The following is a 15,810-nucleotide window of genomic DNA, read 5'->3' on the forward strand; positions in this document are numbered from 1 at the left end:
TGTTACTGGAGTGTCATTGTCATCAAATAAGTGGGTTTGGGACGTTTGACTTTTTGTGAAGGAAAATGGATAATTTGGCCCTAAGACCTTTATGTTTATTTTCGCAAAATAAGTAGAATCGTTTTCTGGCCCAAAAGATTTAAACAGTCATTTTCTCATTATTACAAAGTATAATAATGATTCTATTCATTAAGCAGTAATTACTGATGTAAGCCAGCACCTCTTCTGTGGGACTCTGACTCTTCTCTGGGGACTGCACGTGTGTGACATGTGGCCTTTTGCGACATGCATGCTCAATCCATAGAGTAGATATTAGTAGAGCTTAGTTTTTCTAAGTATGACAACAAACAGAAGTAAATGTTCTAGTATTTTGTTTCTGTGCCCCAAGGGGTCTTGTGTAACCACTTGGATGTGTCCGCACTGTGAATCATTAACCTAGAGCAGCGATTGGCAGACCTTTTCTATAAATAAAGGAATAATTGATGGAGAGGATGTCACACATATGTGTCTGAGACAATGGAAAAATACCATAACACAGTTCTCAGGGTGGTGTCCCAAGACTGCATTATGAGGAGGGGCCCGGGAGACACCAGCCTGAGACTCAGGATTTCTTTTCTTGCTTATTGCCTATGGATCAGAAGAGGATTTCATCAGAGAAGTTTGTGGATTTTTGTTGTATGAATATCAGCAAGCATCTAGATAGAGAGGCAGGTTCTATGCAGAGAAAGGTCAATAAAATTAAAGCAAATCAAGGGAATCACGAAGACTCAGAGGAATTATAATATGAAAGAAATGTGATATCAGAAAGAATATGATATCAAAGAAAATCTGAGTATAGCAGAAATGTCAGTTATGTAAATTTAATCAAATTCCCAAATTAAGAAACATCGTTATTTATTAATGGAATGTAAGAAAATACTAATAGGGCCCCGGAGACAGTTGGTTTAGGAACCACTCTTCTGGAATTTTAAGCAATTTTTGTCCAAATGTCCTGTCCACCTTTAAGATTTTATGCCATACTTTTATTAGAAACTCTCATTTGCAGATTTTTGAGGGTTTGTATTTTATTTATTTAATTTATTTTATTTCTTGGGTTCTTTATGACTTTTTTAATTTAATGATTTGATGTGTAGATTAACCAGCGCCCCTAATAATCTAGGCTGTGTGGCACTGGGCTCTACAGACATTTTTACCCGTATGTTTAAACTTCCTCCAACATACACAAAGTCTTTTTCACTGAGGAGTGTTATAAACTACCTATTCACCTATTCCCCTGACCCAACCCCCTTTTCTTGGCATGGGGAGTAGGATTTCTGCCATTTCTTCAAATGAATTTTAATAATATATTTTCACGGTTTTATTTCTATTTTCATGTTCCCTATCACGATACTCGACTCCTATTTCTTTTTCTTTTTTTAATTTTTTATTAAAATTTTTTTAATGTTTATTCATTTTGAGAGAGAGAGAAAGGGCAAGCAAGGGAGGGGCAGAGAGAGAGGGAGAGAGAGAATCCCAAGCAGGCTCCACACTGTCAGTGCAGAGCCCATTGTGGGGCTCGATCCCCCCACCATAAACTGTGGTATCATGACCTGAGCCAATATCAAGAATTGACGCTTAACTGACTGAGCCACCCAGGCACCCCTCTTTTTCTTTTTTTAAAATAAAGTTTATTTATTTATTTTGAGAGAGAGAAAGGTAGAGAGAGAGAGAATCCTAAGCAGGCTCTATGCTAACATCGCAGGACTCATCTCACAAACCATGAGATCATGACCTGAGCTGAAATCAAGAGTTGGACGCTCAACTGACTGAGCCACCCGGGTGCCTCCCTGACTATTTCTTTTTCTGTGTGTATTTCCTGAAGGATAATTGATCCGCTTCCCACCGTGGAATTTTCTGGTCTTCCTTCTCAACAATGTTATCCTGCACAAACCCTGCTATATTGCTGAAGCTTTCCCTGCCACTTAAGGTGCCACTTCTTAATTGCTATAGGACTGATTATTTGCATTTGTCATTGGCCATTTGGCATATGCAGCCTTACGTTTCATCTTTGTAACGTGTCTGTCCAGCTCCTTGACCGCAAGGACTGCCTTCGGTAGCCCTTTGAGTCCATATGTGGTGCCCTGTGACCTCGCTCATGCCGCCCTAGAACTTCTGATTGTAGTCAGAGGGAGGGGCTTCTGTGTCAAGCAGAAGACCTTTTTGTTCTCCCTCTTTGTGGAAGAAAGAGTTCTAAAATTGGCTTTTCTCATTTGTCTCAGTGGACTCAGTAGTCTCATTTGTTCAGTAGTGAAAACCATTGTCACCGGTTGCTGTTCACTTGAAAAATACTTTGAAATGTATATTCTCTTTTTAAGTTATCCTGTAACGACTGTTAGGCCTGCTTTCCTGGGTTCTAGGTTTCTTCGACTTTGTAACTCCCCAGTGTTTGCTGACCTGCTCATTTGCAGCGGTCCCTCAGTCAGTGGAAACTGAGCTCACTCATGGACTAAAAACAAAATACAGGGATTTTGATACAATTAGCAGATTTAACTGTTGATATGAAGGGAAGTATTTTTTTTTCAGAGATGTAATTACTCATAATAAAACTCTGAGTAAGTTGTCAGCAACTAGTTCAAACTAGTGGTTCAGTTTTACCATTATATTACTATTATTATTCTTCAGATACCTTAAAACTCTTGGTTCACTTAGCTACCAACATTGATGCTGGCAAATCTCGATTCATCTTATTTTGTAAGTTTATTTTGAGAGAGAGAGCACGCAGAGGGGAAGGGAAAAGAGAGAGAGAGAGAGAGAGAGAGAGAGAGAGAGAGAGAGAGAGACTGAGAATCCCAAGCAGGCCCTGAGCTGTCAGTTCAGAGCTGATATGGGGCTTGAACTCACAAACCGTGAGATCATGACCTGAGCCAAAATCTAGAGTAGGACGCTTAATCGACTGAGCCACCCAGGTGCCCCTTGATTAATTTTTAAAAATCAGCTAGCTTAACAGTTATACTAATGTTCATGTATGTCATCTTTATTCTGGTATGTATCATAACTCATTAATTTTGCGTAACAGAGAATAGCTACCTCTGCTCTATCCCGATATTACTCACAGATACTCTCACCGTGGCCACTGCTATGAGCTTACTACAGAACCTTAGCACATCTCGGCTGGATGATGCATTAATATTCTGCTCTCCTCATCCACTGGTTTCTCCAATTCTTATTAGACACTGTGGCAGGTAGATCTTTTCAAAGAGTAGTGCTAATAGATCCTTCTATTTTAGGAGCTCTCTAGTGCTTGCTTAAAGCATAAAATTGTTAGCATCACTCAAAGCCAATGCAGACTGGCCTTTCACTGCTGTCCTACATGAACGAGTTGTATTTATTATCTATTTATTTATTATTTTTTAAATATTTTAAATGTTTGTTTCTGAGAGAGAGAAAGACAGAGACAGAGACACAGCCTGAGCAGGGAAGGTGCAGAGAGAGGGAGACACAGAATCTGAAGCAGGCTCCAGGCTCTGAGCTGTCAGCACAGAGCTGGATGCAGGGCTTGAAGCCACAAGCTGTGAGATCAGGACCTGAGCTGAAGTCGGATGCTTCACTGACTGAGCCACCCAGGTGCCCCTGAACCAGTTGTATTTAAAAGATGTCAAGGGAGGAAGAGTCTTGTAGGATGATATTATGTGCTGGGTTAAAGAATCTGGTTCTTGTTTTTATTTATTTTTTAAGGAATGGAGGATTTTTTAAAATGTTTCTTTATTTGAGAGAGTGCGAGAGAGAGCATACACCTGTGCACATAAGCGGGGGAAGGGGAAAGGGGGGAGGGGGACACAGGATCCAAAGCAGGCTCTGTGCTGATGGCAGAGAGCCTGAATTGGGACTCAAACTCACAAACCGTGAGATCATGACCTGAGCTGAAGTTGGATGCTTAACCGACTGAGCCACCCAGGCACCCCCTGGTTCTTGTCTTTGAACGTGTAAAATACATTCTGATGTATTCTTCTAGACTTCTCTACAGTTTTCCTATAGATGATCAATCAACCTGTATAGAACAAATTCACGCTAAAGAAACAAAAAAAACCCAGACTGTTTATATATTAACTTACAGTGAGAGATATAATAAACCAAGGCACCGGAATTCTCTTGTCTGCAGCTCAGGAAATCTCCTCACCGTTCAGCTGGCCAGCTGATTCTCCTAGTTCTTTTCTTCTTCTGTGTGCCATACAGATCATGGTCCTGCACTTGGAAGTGATTGCTTTGTTACTTAAGTGTCAGATTTTTTTTTTTTTCAATGTTTATTTATTTTTGGGACAGAGAGAGACAGAGCATGAACGGGGGAGGGGCAGAGAGAGAGGGAGACACAGAATCGGAAACAGGCTCCAGGCTCTGAGCCATCAGCCCAGAGCCTGACGCGGGGCTCGAACTCCCGGACCGCGAGATCGTGACCTGGCTGAAGTCGGACGCTTAACCGACTGCGCCACCCAGGCGCCCCTAAGTGTCAGATTTTTTTAGAAATTCTCTGGTCTAGGCTGAACATCGTTCTGAATTTAGTTTCCATGAGTAATACATTGATATGTCTTCTCCTGACTGGAAGTTACGTCTTCAGATGACTACCTCAATGTAGTAAATACTGCATTTACTGTCTTTTTATTTCAGAGGGTGACATTTTTCTGACCTTGTCCTGAAATTCTTGGGGTGCTGTACGGTAGGCCTTGCTACGCTATCACACCCTAGATTCTAAAGTAGATGACTTGCTGTTCCCTAATTACATCCCTCCCCTGTTTTTTCCTCATGCCCGTTCCTCTGTCCGGATTGCTGAAATCCTACCACTTGGTGAAGTTCTGTCTTGAATGTCCCCTTTCTTGATTCTTCAAACCTGATGTGCTTTTCCTCCTTTGAATTACAACCCTTTTCTGTGGCTCTGTCTTATCCCACTCTCTATTAAGGTTACTTGTTTTATCTTCCCTCTGAGGGCAGCTTCAGGTGCTGTGTATCACTTGCCTTTTGTTTGCCTGCGGTTCCTGGTATACTTAGTAGGTGCACAGAAATTGCTTACTGAATTGAATTAAATGAAATTTTCCTTTAACTCTAGGCCAGTTCTCAGAATGCCAACATCAGCATCACCTGTGCAACTTGTTAGACCTACTAATTCTTGGTCCCCGCTCCAGACCTGCTGGCTCAGACACTCTGGGGTTGGGTACCAGCCATCAGGTGTTTAACAAGTCCTGTGTGTCAAGCTTGAGAACTATTGCTGTGGTCTTTCTAAAGAGGCATTATCCAACCTCTTTTTCAAGAGCTGGGTCTTCCATTGATAGGAAATATGGTGATTTTCAGATTGTGCTCAGGTGAGCCATGGGAATGCTATGGTGGTGCCTTGGTGCAGGGTCGGGGGAGAACTTGGGATCTAGATTCCCTACCTCCTTTTTGGCCACAGCAACTTGCTTTTGGCTTTTTTTATGCACTAGTATGCCATGTCAACGTTCCTTGCAGCAGGGTTCCATATGGAAAAAAGTCTGAAAATTACTGATCTAAATTAGAGGTCATCAAACTACAGTCCTTTTTGTAAATAAAGTTTGATTGGAACACAGCCATATCCATTTGCTTACACATTGCCTATGGCTGTTTCCATGCTACAATGGCAGAGTTGAGTAGTATGAGTAGTGCTCATGACCCACAAACCTCAAATATTTACTCTCTGGCCCTTTAAGAGAAAACTTGCTAATCTAAATCAATCAGAACCTTGTGGTAAGGAGCAGAAACATCCCTGGCTAGCACTAAGCCCATAACCATTATGCTACAGAAGAAAAATCACCTCATGTCTTCTAGAAAATGAGGACACGGTCAAAGAGTGTTTACAGTGGACAAAAAGATGTGAAGGTTAATGAGAGCAAATTTTCTTAGTTATCTCATTTGCTTCTGAAATCCTGAATATATTCTAGGAAATTAGACTCATTACTGTTCACAGGTGTTTTGTGTTACATTCGACTTAAAGAAGGATAATGTGAAATACTTAAAGATAGCCATTAAGAAGCTAAAATAAAAATTCTTTTCATTAAAACTTTTAGTCATTTCAGAAAATTTTTTATGGGGCATTTTCACAATTTTAAGAAAGGTTTGAAGAGTTTTTTCTAAACCAACTATGTGTGTCACCATCTTTTATAATTATTGAATCTGTTAGGAGACTAAATGCATACATTTATGTTTGCTCACTATCCTAGAACCCATCTGTAATGAAGGAAGTGACATACTGACCCTCTTCTGAATTTTAGTTCTGATGGTTCTTCATTTAGAGCTGCCCTTGGGTGTCAGTTTTTAAATTGTCAGGGGAGGTCAACCAAAATCTGCAGAAAGATTTATCATTTGTCATTATGAAATGGAGATTTTAGTGGAAAAGATCACCTTGCCATACAGGTACGTTCTGGTGCTTCTGGCCATGAAGTAAAATCTATGGGAAAGACCTACATGAAGCCTTGGAGAAAGAATTTAAGCCAGAAATGTTATTGTCTCCATGGAGCCCACAAATCGTGTGTATCTACAGGGGTAGGGTGGGGTCCTGCCTTCTTAGCTGTGCTACAGCTATTGACCTGCTGTTTTTAGTGGTCTCCAACCATCTCAGTGGCCAGAAAGTCAATTAGAGAAACCACAAATTGCAAGCTTTCATCTACTTCACCTATTTTTAGGCTTTCCAGTTTTAATGGGCTATTTGTTCATGAATAATTTAGTTTCTTCCGGGAGATGCATGTTAATGAGACCTCAGTCAATGGCTTTAAATATTGAGTGCTGGTAAAAACTTATTGCTTATGATACTACTTTTGAAATTACTTCACAACTAATATAGCTGTGGGAAATATAAAAGAAGGAGTCTGTGGTATGATCAGCCTGTCCGAGAGATGTTCTTATCTCATTACTTGGCTTGAGAAACCTGTCCCTCCTGTCTGGGTAACTTTTGTAGAAACATTAAAGTGTGTATTAGCGGGGAAAGTCTGCATTTTTGGAGTCTGTGTACTATCTACCCATCAACATCAGTGCTCTTCAAACTGGGGACATATACATTCCTGGGACTGTGTGAGATGACCACTGTGGAATGAGAAGAACATAATAGAATGTCATTATTTAAAAAAAAATTTTTTTTAAAGTTTGTTCATCTTTGAAAGAGACAGAGAGAGCAGGCGAGCATGAGTGGGGGAGGGGCAGAGAGAGAGGGAGACACAGAATCCAAAGCAGACTGCAGGCTCTGAGCTGTCTGCACAGAGCCTGATGCGGGGGGGGGGGGGGGGGGGGGGGGGGGTCGAACCCATAAACCGTGAGATCATGACCTGAGCTGAAGTCGGACATGTAACCAACTGAGCCACCCAGGCACCCCTATATTGTCAGTATTTTAATTTAATTTCAAAATTCCTACCTTTTGTATGTCTTCTATAAAGTCCTATTAGTACCATAGTATCCATAAACAAAAATGCTTCTCATGGGCATGTTGATTCAGAAATTTCCCGTGACAGATGTGCACAACCAGAAAAGTTGAGATGATTGTTGTACACACTAGGTGTTAGGTTTTATGTGGTAATTAAATTCTGTAGACAAGTAGGTGTTATTAGAAGATTTTGGTAAGCAAGGACGTATTTCAGGTCTTAAGTTTCCTATTCAGTTTATCTGAATTTCAGTCAAAAGGGTAAAACTAAAACTACATTTATTCATATTTTTATGTATCTATAAATCTCCTTTTCCCCCAGCAATGTCAGTGTCTTCCAAGTCATGTCTTCCCTTCAGTCCTTAGCTAGTCATTTGCGTAAAGCGTCCACAGTGCTTTATGGTTCCTCAGTTTGTTTGCTTTTGTTTTGTGTAGCTTCTGGGGCCTTGTCGAAGTTAACTCATGGATTGAAAGATGAATCACTGGCTTATATCTATCATTGCCAAAATCATTATTTTTGTCCAATTGGCTTTGAAGCAACCCCTGTTAAAGCTAATAAAGCATTCAGGTAAGGATTTCCATATTTCATGTGGATAACTCACTGAGAGAAGCATTTCCATATTTTATGTGGGTAACTCACCAAAAAAAGAAAGCATTTAGGAAATATTTAGTCACTCAGAAATTGGAAGCCTTGATTATTTCTTTCATTTGCATCAAGTTAGTCTATGCTCTAAATATTTAGCTAGTTCTTTTGCAGAATTGCATTTGGTTAATTGGGCTTTTACATTATCCACTTAGATGCTGTTGTTCAGACTCGTGCAATGAAAGACATCTGAAAAACCACTTTTACCTTTATTACAAAATGATTGCAAAGGACTTCACGTATTATGTCACTGTGTTTTCATCCATTGTTCACATGGAAAATGAGTTAGGGGATCTTGTGTCAAAAAGTTGTCCCAACTGAGCACATTAAGAAGCATCTTCTTTCCTCCTAGTGAAAAATGTGGAATTTATCAGTGTTTTCCTGGGTGGGTAGCATCGGTCATTGAGGAGGAGGAGAGGGCAGCCCTCTTCTTTTGGTGAAGGCTGAAGGTCAGCCAGGGAGAACATGGCTTCCTCATCTGGGGATAGGATGGGTTCTTTGAGGCTGGAGGCCATGCAAGCATGAGTCCCTCTCAAGGCACTGTGGGGTTGGGGGATGCTGGGGCAGTATCCTGAGATCTGGGAGAACCAGGAAGCTGGACATTATAGTTTTGTGAATGAGGAACAGGAGGGAAAGTACTTGATCTCTCTGAATCCTAAAATGTTTTATTCATCTCTCTGGAGGTGAGGTATATTGTTTCTTCTATGGTTTCATCCTGAGGCTTCACCTTACTCCAGACATCTATCAAACATAAAACATGAAAAAGTAGGTAGTCCAACTTTGTACCCATTAGGGGAGAGTTCCACACCTCTGTCTGTACCTAAGCATCACTTGAGATGCCTTTACAACTGTGCAAATCCCTCTAGATCTACTTGAATTTCCCGGAGTGGGATTTAGGCATCTGACTTTAGGGTTTCATTTTTAGGATGCCTTTTGAAAACTTCTAAATGTACAGTGAAAGGAGAGGAGTAGCTGAAGAATACTTGTAGGATGCTAGGATTTTTTCTCTTTTTTTAGATTCTAAGAGGTGGTATATTTCATTTTTTTTCTTTTCTTTTTTATCCCTAGATTTTATAATTGAGATCAAGACCTAAGTTTTATTTATGCTTTCTCTTTAATGGTCTTAAGAAGTTTGTTCAAGCTTAAACTCCAATTATCTATTCTAGTATTAATGAATGTCATCTTTGAATAACTTTAGTATATTTTTTATTAACATAGTGGAAGCAATACTTTCAAGGGAGTGAATGACCTTTATTAAGCCTACTTTTAATCTGTTTTATATTTAGCAGGGGTCCCCTCTCACCACAAGAAGTAGAGTATTGGATCTTAATTGGAGAATCAAGTAGAAAACATCCTGCTATTCACTGTAAAAAGTATGTTAACTTCCCTTATTCTCTTTAATTTAGGTAAGATTTACATATAGTGAAATGCACAGATCTTAATTGTATAATTAGGTGGAGTTTGATAAATGAATATACCTGTGTAATCATCACTGCAATCAAGATATGGAACATTTTCATTGTATTGAAAGTACCCTCATTCTCCTTTCCTGTCAGTCCCCATAGACAGCCTCTGCTCTGTCATGATGGGTTGCTTTGCATGTTCTTGAAATTCATGTAAATGGAGTCATAAAATATTCTTTCTTATCTGGCTTCTATCATTTAAGTAACCTTGTGAGATTCATCTACTTTGTCATGCATATCATGATTTTTTTTTTTTTTTTTTACTGCTGAGTGGTATTAACTAGTGTAAGTGTACCACGATTTTTTATCCATTTTTCTGTTGATGACCATTTGGATTATTTTGAGTTTGGTCTTATGTGGGTAAAGCTATTAGGAACGCCAATGTTTATATCGTTAGAAAATTTCTAGGTAACAGCTTCACTGAGATAAAATTCACATACCATAAGGTTCACCCTTTTAAAAATGTATACAATTCAGTGGATTTTCGTATATTCAGAGTTGAGCATCAACCACCACGATTTAATTCTAGGAACTAAAACCCCATACCCATTAGCAGTCACTCCCCAGCCCCCTCCCCTCACTCCCTGGCAACACTGATCTACTTTCTATCTCTGTGCATTTGCCTGATATGGACATTTCCTATAAATGGAATCATACAATATGTGGACTTTTGTATCTTTTTTCACTTAGAGTAATGTTTTCAGTGTTCATCTGTGTTGTGGCATAGACCAGAACTTCATTCCTTGATATGGCCAAATAATTTTCTGCTGTATGGATCTGCCACATTTTATTGTGCAAGTTTTTGGAGGACATGTTTATATGTTTTCTTCCTCTTGGATAGGTATCTAGGATTGGGGTTGCTGATTATAGGATAGCTGTGTATTTATGAAGCTGGGAGAAAGTTCTCCAGTGGGGTTATGCCATTTTATACTCCTACAGGCAATGTATAGAGAACCCAGCTTTTCTTCATATCTTCTCCAATATTTGATATTGTTATTTTGTTTTTTTTTTTACTTATTTTTTTTTTATTTTCCTGGCTTTATTGAGTTGTAATACACAAATACAATGTATATATTTAAAGTGTACCGTGTGCTGATTTGATCTACATTTTGTGAAATGGTTGCCACAATCAAGTGTCAATTAACATATCTATCAGCTTACGTAGTTACACTTTCTGCCTATATGTGGTGAGAACACTTAAGATCTGCTCTCTCAGCAAGTTTCAAGTGTACCATATGGTATTATTAACTGTAGCCATTATGCTGTACAGATCTATAAGTTTGTTATGTTTTTTGATGGTATTGCAAATCGATACCATTTGCAATAAAAAATTTGTCTGTTTTCCAGTTTTATTGAGACATAATTGACACATATCGCTATATAAGTTAATGGTGTAGAACATGATGGTTTGATTTACATATATTGTGAAATGATGACTACAGTATGTTAACGAAAGAATTCTCCTTGTGATGAGCACTCTTAGGATCTACTCTCTTAACAACTTCCCTGTATGTCACACAGCAGTGTTCGCTATAATCACCATGTTGTATATTACATCCCTAGTACTTATTTATCCTATAACTGGAAGTTTGTACCTCTTGGCACCTTCCTTTAAAAAATTTCACTTCTGAATTAGTTTCTGGTAGTGTACAAAAATGCAATCTATTTTTCTACATAGGCCTTGAATCTTGCATTTTTATCAGACTCACTCACAATTCCAGTAATAGTTTTATAATCCAAAGTAATTTGCAATTGCTTTGTGTTTTCTATACAATAAATCATGTTATCTGTGAATAAACACATGTTAACTTTGAAATCTTTTGAAAACTCGACTCTAATTGAAAAGGAAATATGGGCTCTTTCTACTCTAGCCTGCAGGATGTCATTTAACGGGTTGATAAATATGTATTTCATAATGAAAGTAGCCATTTTTTGAACTGAGAATCTTGGCAATAGTTGGTTAAGCAGACTTGTCATAAAAAAAGAATTAGTGCTTAGGATGTGGAACAATCTTGTTATGAAAGAATTATCGTTATGGTAATATTGTAGCAAATTGCTCATGTGAAAAGTTCCATTACAGTGGTATTTTGTACTTAGAGAAAAGTGTGCTTTATCCTTCCTTTTTCACTATAGGTGGGCAGATATTGTTACTGATCTCAACACTCAAAATCCAGAATATCTAGATATCCGACACTTAGAGAGGGGGCTGCAGTATCGAAAAACAAAGAAGGTAAGAACACCATTGTAGCTGAAGATATTTCCCAAGCCGACAAAAGGCACTGTTTTACTCAGTACTCCTTAGGTTGTAAATAACAGAAATCCAGTTCAGATTATCTCAGATAGAAGAGTGAAAATTATGTTCAGGAAAGAGGGGTATCTTTAGAATGAAAACACAAGGAGGATAGCCCGGAATCAGAAGGGACTGGTACCTGGTAAAAGAATGGTGGCAGGGGCCAAATAGCTTCTCTGTCTCATTCTTCTGGGAGTTACATGTTGTTCTTACCTGTCTGAATATTTACTTTCTGAAGATCAAGAACTTCAACTTATGTCTCCCTTTCAGGTGAGCAGTCTAGATAGGCTGAGAGTGGCCTGCCCAGGCTCAGTCCCATAGTTTTGGGCCAGCTTGGGTCAGGTGTTCACTTCTGAGCCAAATGAACTGTGGCCATGAAGCAGAGTCATGTGTACAAACAAGGAGGCTTGGGGAGGTGCTCAGTGAAAGTAGATTGTGTGGATTGAGTTGACATTCCACTGATATGGTCCTACTAACATCAAGAACATATAGGAGACAGGAAGAGGAATGATCTTGGTGTTTGGACTGGGCAGATGGGGAAGCAGCAGTGTGTGTGACCAGTGGAGAGTCATATGGGTGGTGGGGGGTTGTTTTGGCTCCTGTGGGCATTGTTATATTTTTGTAAAGGCAGCTGGTCAAGAATGATGCAGGATAAGGTGATCTGATGGTATCTGAAAAGGGTAAGTACTGTTTTGAGGCAGGTGAAGGGGGAAAAATAAGGCAATTCATAGGAACCCACATTATTAGTATAATTAATTTCCTTTCACTTTCTTAACCCAACCTTTTTTTTTTTTTCTTCTCAGGTTGGGGGAAATTTGCATTGCATCATAGCATTCCAGAGACTTAATTGGCAACGATTTGGCCTTTGGAACTTTCCATTTGGAACCATTAGACAAGAATCACAACCTCCAACACATGCCCAGGGAATAGCCAAATCTGAGAGTGAAGATAATATCTCCAAGAAGCAGCATGGGCGCCTGGGCCGGTCTTTCAGTGCTAGTTTCCATCAGGACTCGGCATGGAAAAAGATGTCCAGTATCCATGAGAGAAGGAACAGTGGTTACCAGGGTTACAGTGATTATGATGGGAATGACTGACCATGTTGGGTATTGAACAACTTGTGTTATACACACGACTGCTCTATACAAGACTGCATTAAGACAGTAGAAGGTTTTATTAAGTCTACACTAAATAGGAACAGAGCTTGTGGTACAAAATATAACCTTGTAGTTCTCCAGTAAATAAGCTTGTATATGATTATGATGGGTGATTTCAGATATAGAAGCAGGTAAGCACAGATTATTGTCCTTTTAAAGAGTATACAAACATTATGGACAATTTCACAAAATCCAATAAAATTACATATAAACAAATCAAACACAAATTCACTTAATAGCATCATGATTTGAAATACTTAAGCATGAAGTGGTTTCTTATAACTCGATCGCCATACATTTGTTGCAGATAGTTTTATTCCTAAACTCAAGATAAAAGGTACCATCTGCCCTTTTAAAGAAAATTGGGGCTGTTGATTTCTAGCTTTCTCTCATGGTTAAAGCTCATTTAAAATTATTTAGCGAGTCTAGAATTCTTTTACTTGCAAGCAGCATCTTGCCTGCCTCATTTGTTTCCTGACTAACTTTTTCAGGATCCTCAATAAAGAGGCAAAGCAAAGACTCAAGAAACTGATCTTTTCTATTGGTGCATTGATTCGGGATATTCTTGGCTTTCTTGACTTGGTATGTTACCATCCAACATTGACAAGATCTTCAGGCCTTGAAAGACTTCTGTCTACGGTGAACCTTGTTTTGGGATAGAATAAAAGAAAAGTGGAATTCAAAGTTTCTATATCCAAGGTAATCTGTGAAATGAGATCTTCCAATATTTGACTGGTCCCTGAGTGTGGAGTCCTATGTTGTTAACAGCATTAAAGATGCATTAGGAATGCCATTGCCACTCAGAGGACAAATATCCATATTCCCAACTCTGAGCTGCTTCCTTTTTTAAGTCATACAATTAGCTGTTTGTAGTGAGTGTGTTAAATAGTTCAGAAAGAGTGGATTTCATGTATTTCAGCTCCTCTCTAGTTGATGTCAATTTTTCTTCTGCTGTCAGCCTGTGACATGTTCTTTCATTTCAGGGGCTGTTCATGACTCAAATCAGTAACTTGATTCTTACAAGGTGCTGAATATGTTGGTAACCATATTGCAATACACCTCAAGGAGAGGGTTCAGATTTTTATTTTTAAAATATTTTCATTTTCTTCTCTTTTGAATTTTATACCCATTTATCCACTCAGACATGCCTAGCCTACAGACAGGGATATATATTGTGAAATGGTCATTTTTCTGAAGAGAATATTTTGCGTGAAATGCAAAGGACTGAGAGATTTGTCGGTTGTTGATTTTGTTACTTCACACTGGAACTTTTAAGAAGTTTTCATCAAATAAAGTTTTGTTTTCTACTTTTAATAATGTGAATATTGTGAACCTTTCTTTTACATAGGGAGTACCCTTGGAATTCGGTTTGAAGCCCGTGACAATTCCGCCTAAGTAGTATAAGAAACCATCTTATATCTGATTTTTATAATCAATGAAACAATATACATTATGACTATAATTTTAGATTCCTGTAAGACTACATAATAGGAAGTAGAAAATTTAATTATATAAGCTTGGACCAAACAAAGTTGTCATTTTTGTAGGTCAAACATGGTTGAATATCAGCAGTTTCATAGAGTTTAATGAAATATTTAAGAGAAGAGGTAGATAGGAGGAACCAAGAGGAAAGGAGACAAATGCAACATGGAGAATACAGTGACACCTAGGAAAAGAGGATGAGTTTATACAGATTGCCTATTGGCCATAAATAATTTTAGAAAAGTCTTGATATATAGGATTACTTAATAACTTGATATACAAGTTTGGCAGTTATTAAGAGCATAGTAAGGTTTACAGAGACTAATTTCCCAAAAACTATATGGAAGTTACTGTACACTTCTCTTTCAAGATTAGTAACACTCCTGTCCTATTTGATTTATTGGTCATCTCTTCCTAGGAGTCTCCATAGAAGCACTGAAGGCTCAAATACTGGCTCTATACTTGCTAGCTGTATCACGTAGGGGAAGTTAAGATGAATATTTCTGTGTTTATTTCCTCATTGGTAATATGGGGATAATATCATCTATTTTACAAATTGTTTTGAAGAATAAATAAGTTAATGCACGTACAGTGTTTAGAACAGTGATTTGTAGATAGTTCTTGCTATCATTTCTCCAAAAGATGTGTATTTTACTGCTCAGAATGTTGATAGTGAGCCCTTTAAGCAGCATCTAAAGGAACCAATTCACTGTAAGTCAAACATACACCCCTTAGTTCCTGTTCCTTCAAAAGAATATTTTGTACTCAAGAAATGTTGCTCTGGTTTTAAAAGCACTTCTAATACTCAAATGCCTTCATTGGCTATTTGTTTTTACTCAGCTCTTAGGCATAAAAAATGTTCATTTAGATCAAATCCTGAAACTGTTCCTTTCCCTACTACTGTGTCCCATCTTTAGGCCAAGCTGGTGCAGCAGCAAAAACACTTCCAAATTTTCCTTTTCCCAGACACCTAACAGAGCTCAGGCAAGTTGCTCTGTGAGCCATCACAGTTTGTACATTAGTTTTACCCGTAGCATATTTTCCTTCAATCATTAATTTAACACACTAATTTTATTTTCAATTCTTTTTTTAAGTTTATTTGTTTTGAGAGAGAGCGCGCGTGCACATGCATGAGTGGGGGAGGAGTGGTGAGAGAGAGGGAGAGAGAACCCCAGCAGGCTCCACGTGGGTCCCGGGCTGGGTCCATTTCAGGAACTATGAGATCATGACCTGAGCCAGGATCAAGTTGGACACTTAACCGACTGAGCTACCCAGGCCCCCCTCAACAAACTAATTTGAGCACTATGACCCCTTAGGTGTTTCATATTAAATCACTGACCTCAGAACGACCCCAGGGAGGTGGCATCTCCACTTTATTCAGA

At 38.7% G+C, this 15,810-nt stretch overlaps 1 protein-coding gene across 3 annotated transcripts in view; it reads left to right on the plus strand.

Moving 5' to 3' along the window:
* Window positions 1-15,810, plus strand: part of BIVM (basic, immunoglobulin-like variable motif containing) — a 78,451-nt gene that overhangs the window by 28,923 nt on the left and 33,718 nt on the right. For 2 of the 3 annotated variants that reach the window (XM_047848695.1, XM_047848705.1), the window contains exons 7-10: window positions 7,829-7,961; window positions 9,323-9,409; window positions 11,633-11,729; window positions 12,593-14,260. In XM_047848695.1, the coding sequence (XP_047704651.1) occupies window positions 7,829-7,961; window positions 9,323-9,409; window positions 11,633-11,729; window positions 12,593-12,886 (611 nt within the window). In that variant the 3' untranslated portion in view covers window positions 12,887-14,260. Of the gene's footprint in view, window positions 1-7,828; window positions 7,962-9,322; window positions 9,410-11,632; window positions 11,730-12,592; window positions 14,261-15,810 lie in introns of those variants that run through there. The other variant, XM_047848714.1, reaches the window with a different exon arrangement.

The sequence above is a fragment of the Prionailurus viverrinus genome, chromosome A1 (genome assembly GCF_022837055.1).
Source record: "Prionailurus viverrinus isolate Anna chromosome A1, UM_Priviv_1.0, whole genome shotgun sequence".
Classification (NCBI taxonomy): Eukaryota; Metazoa; Chordata; class Mammalia; order Carnivora; family Felidae; genus Prionailurus; species Prionailurus viverrinus.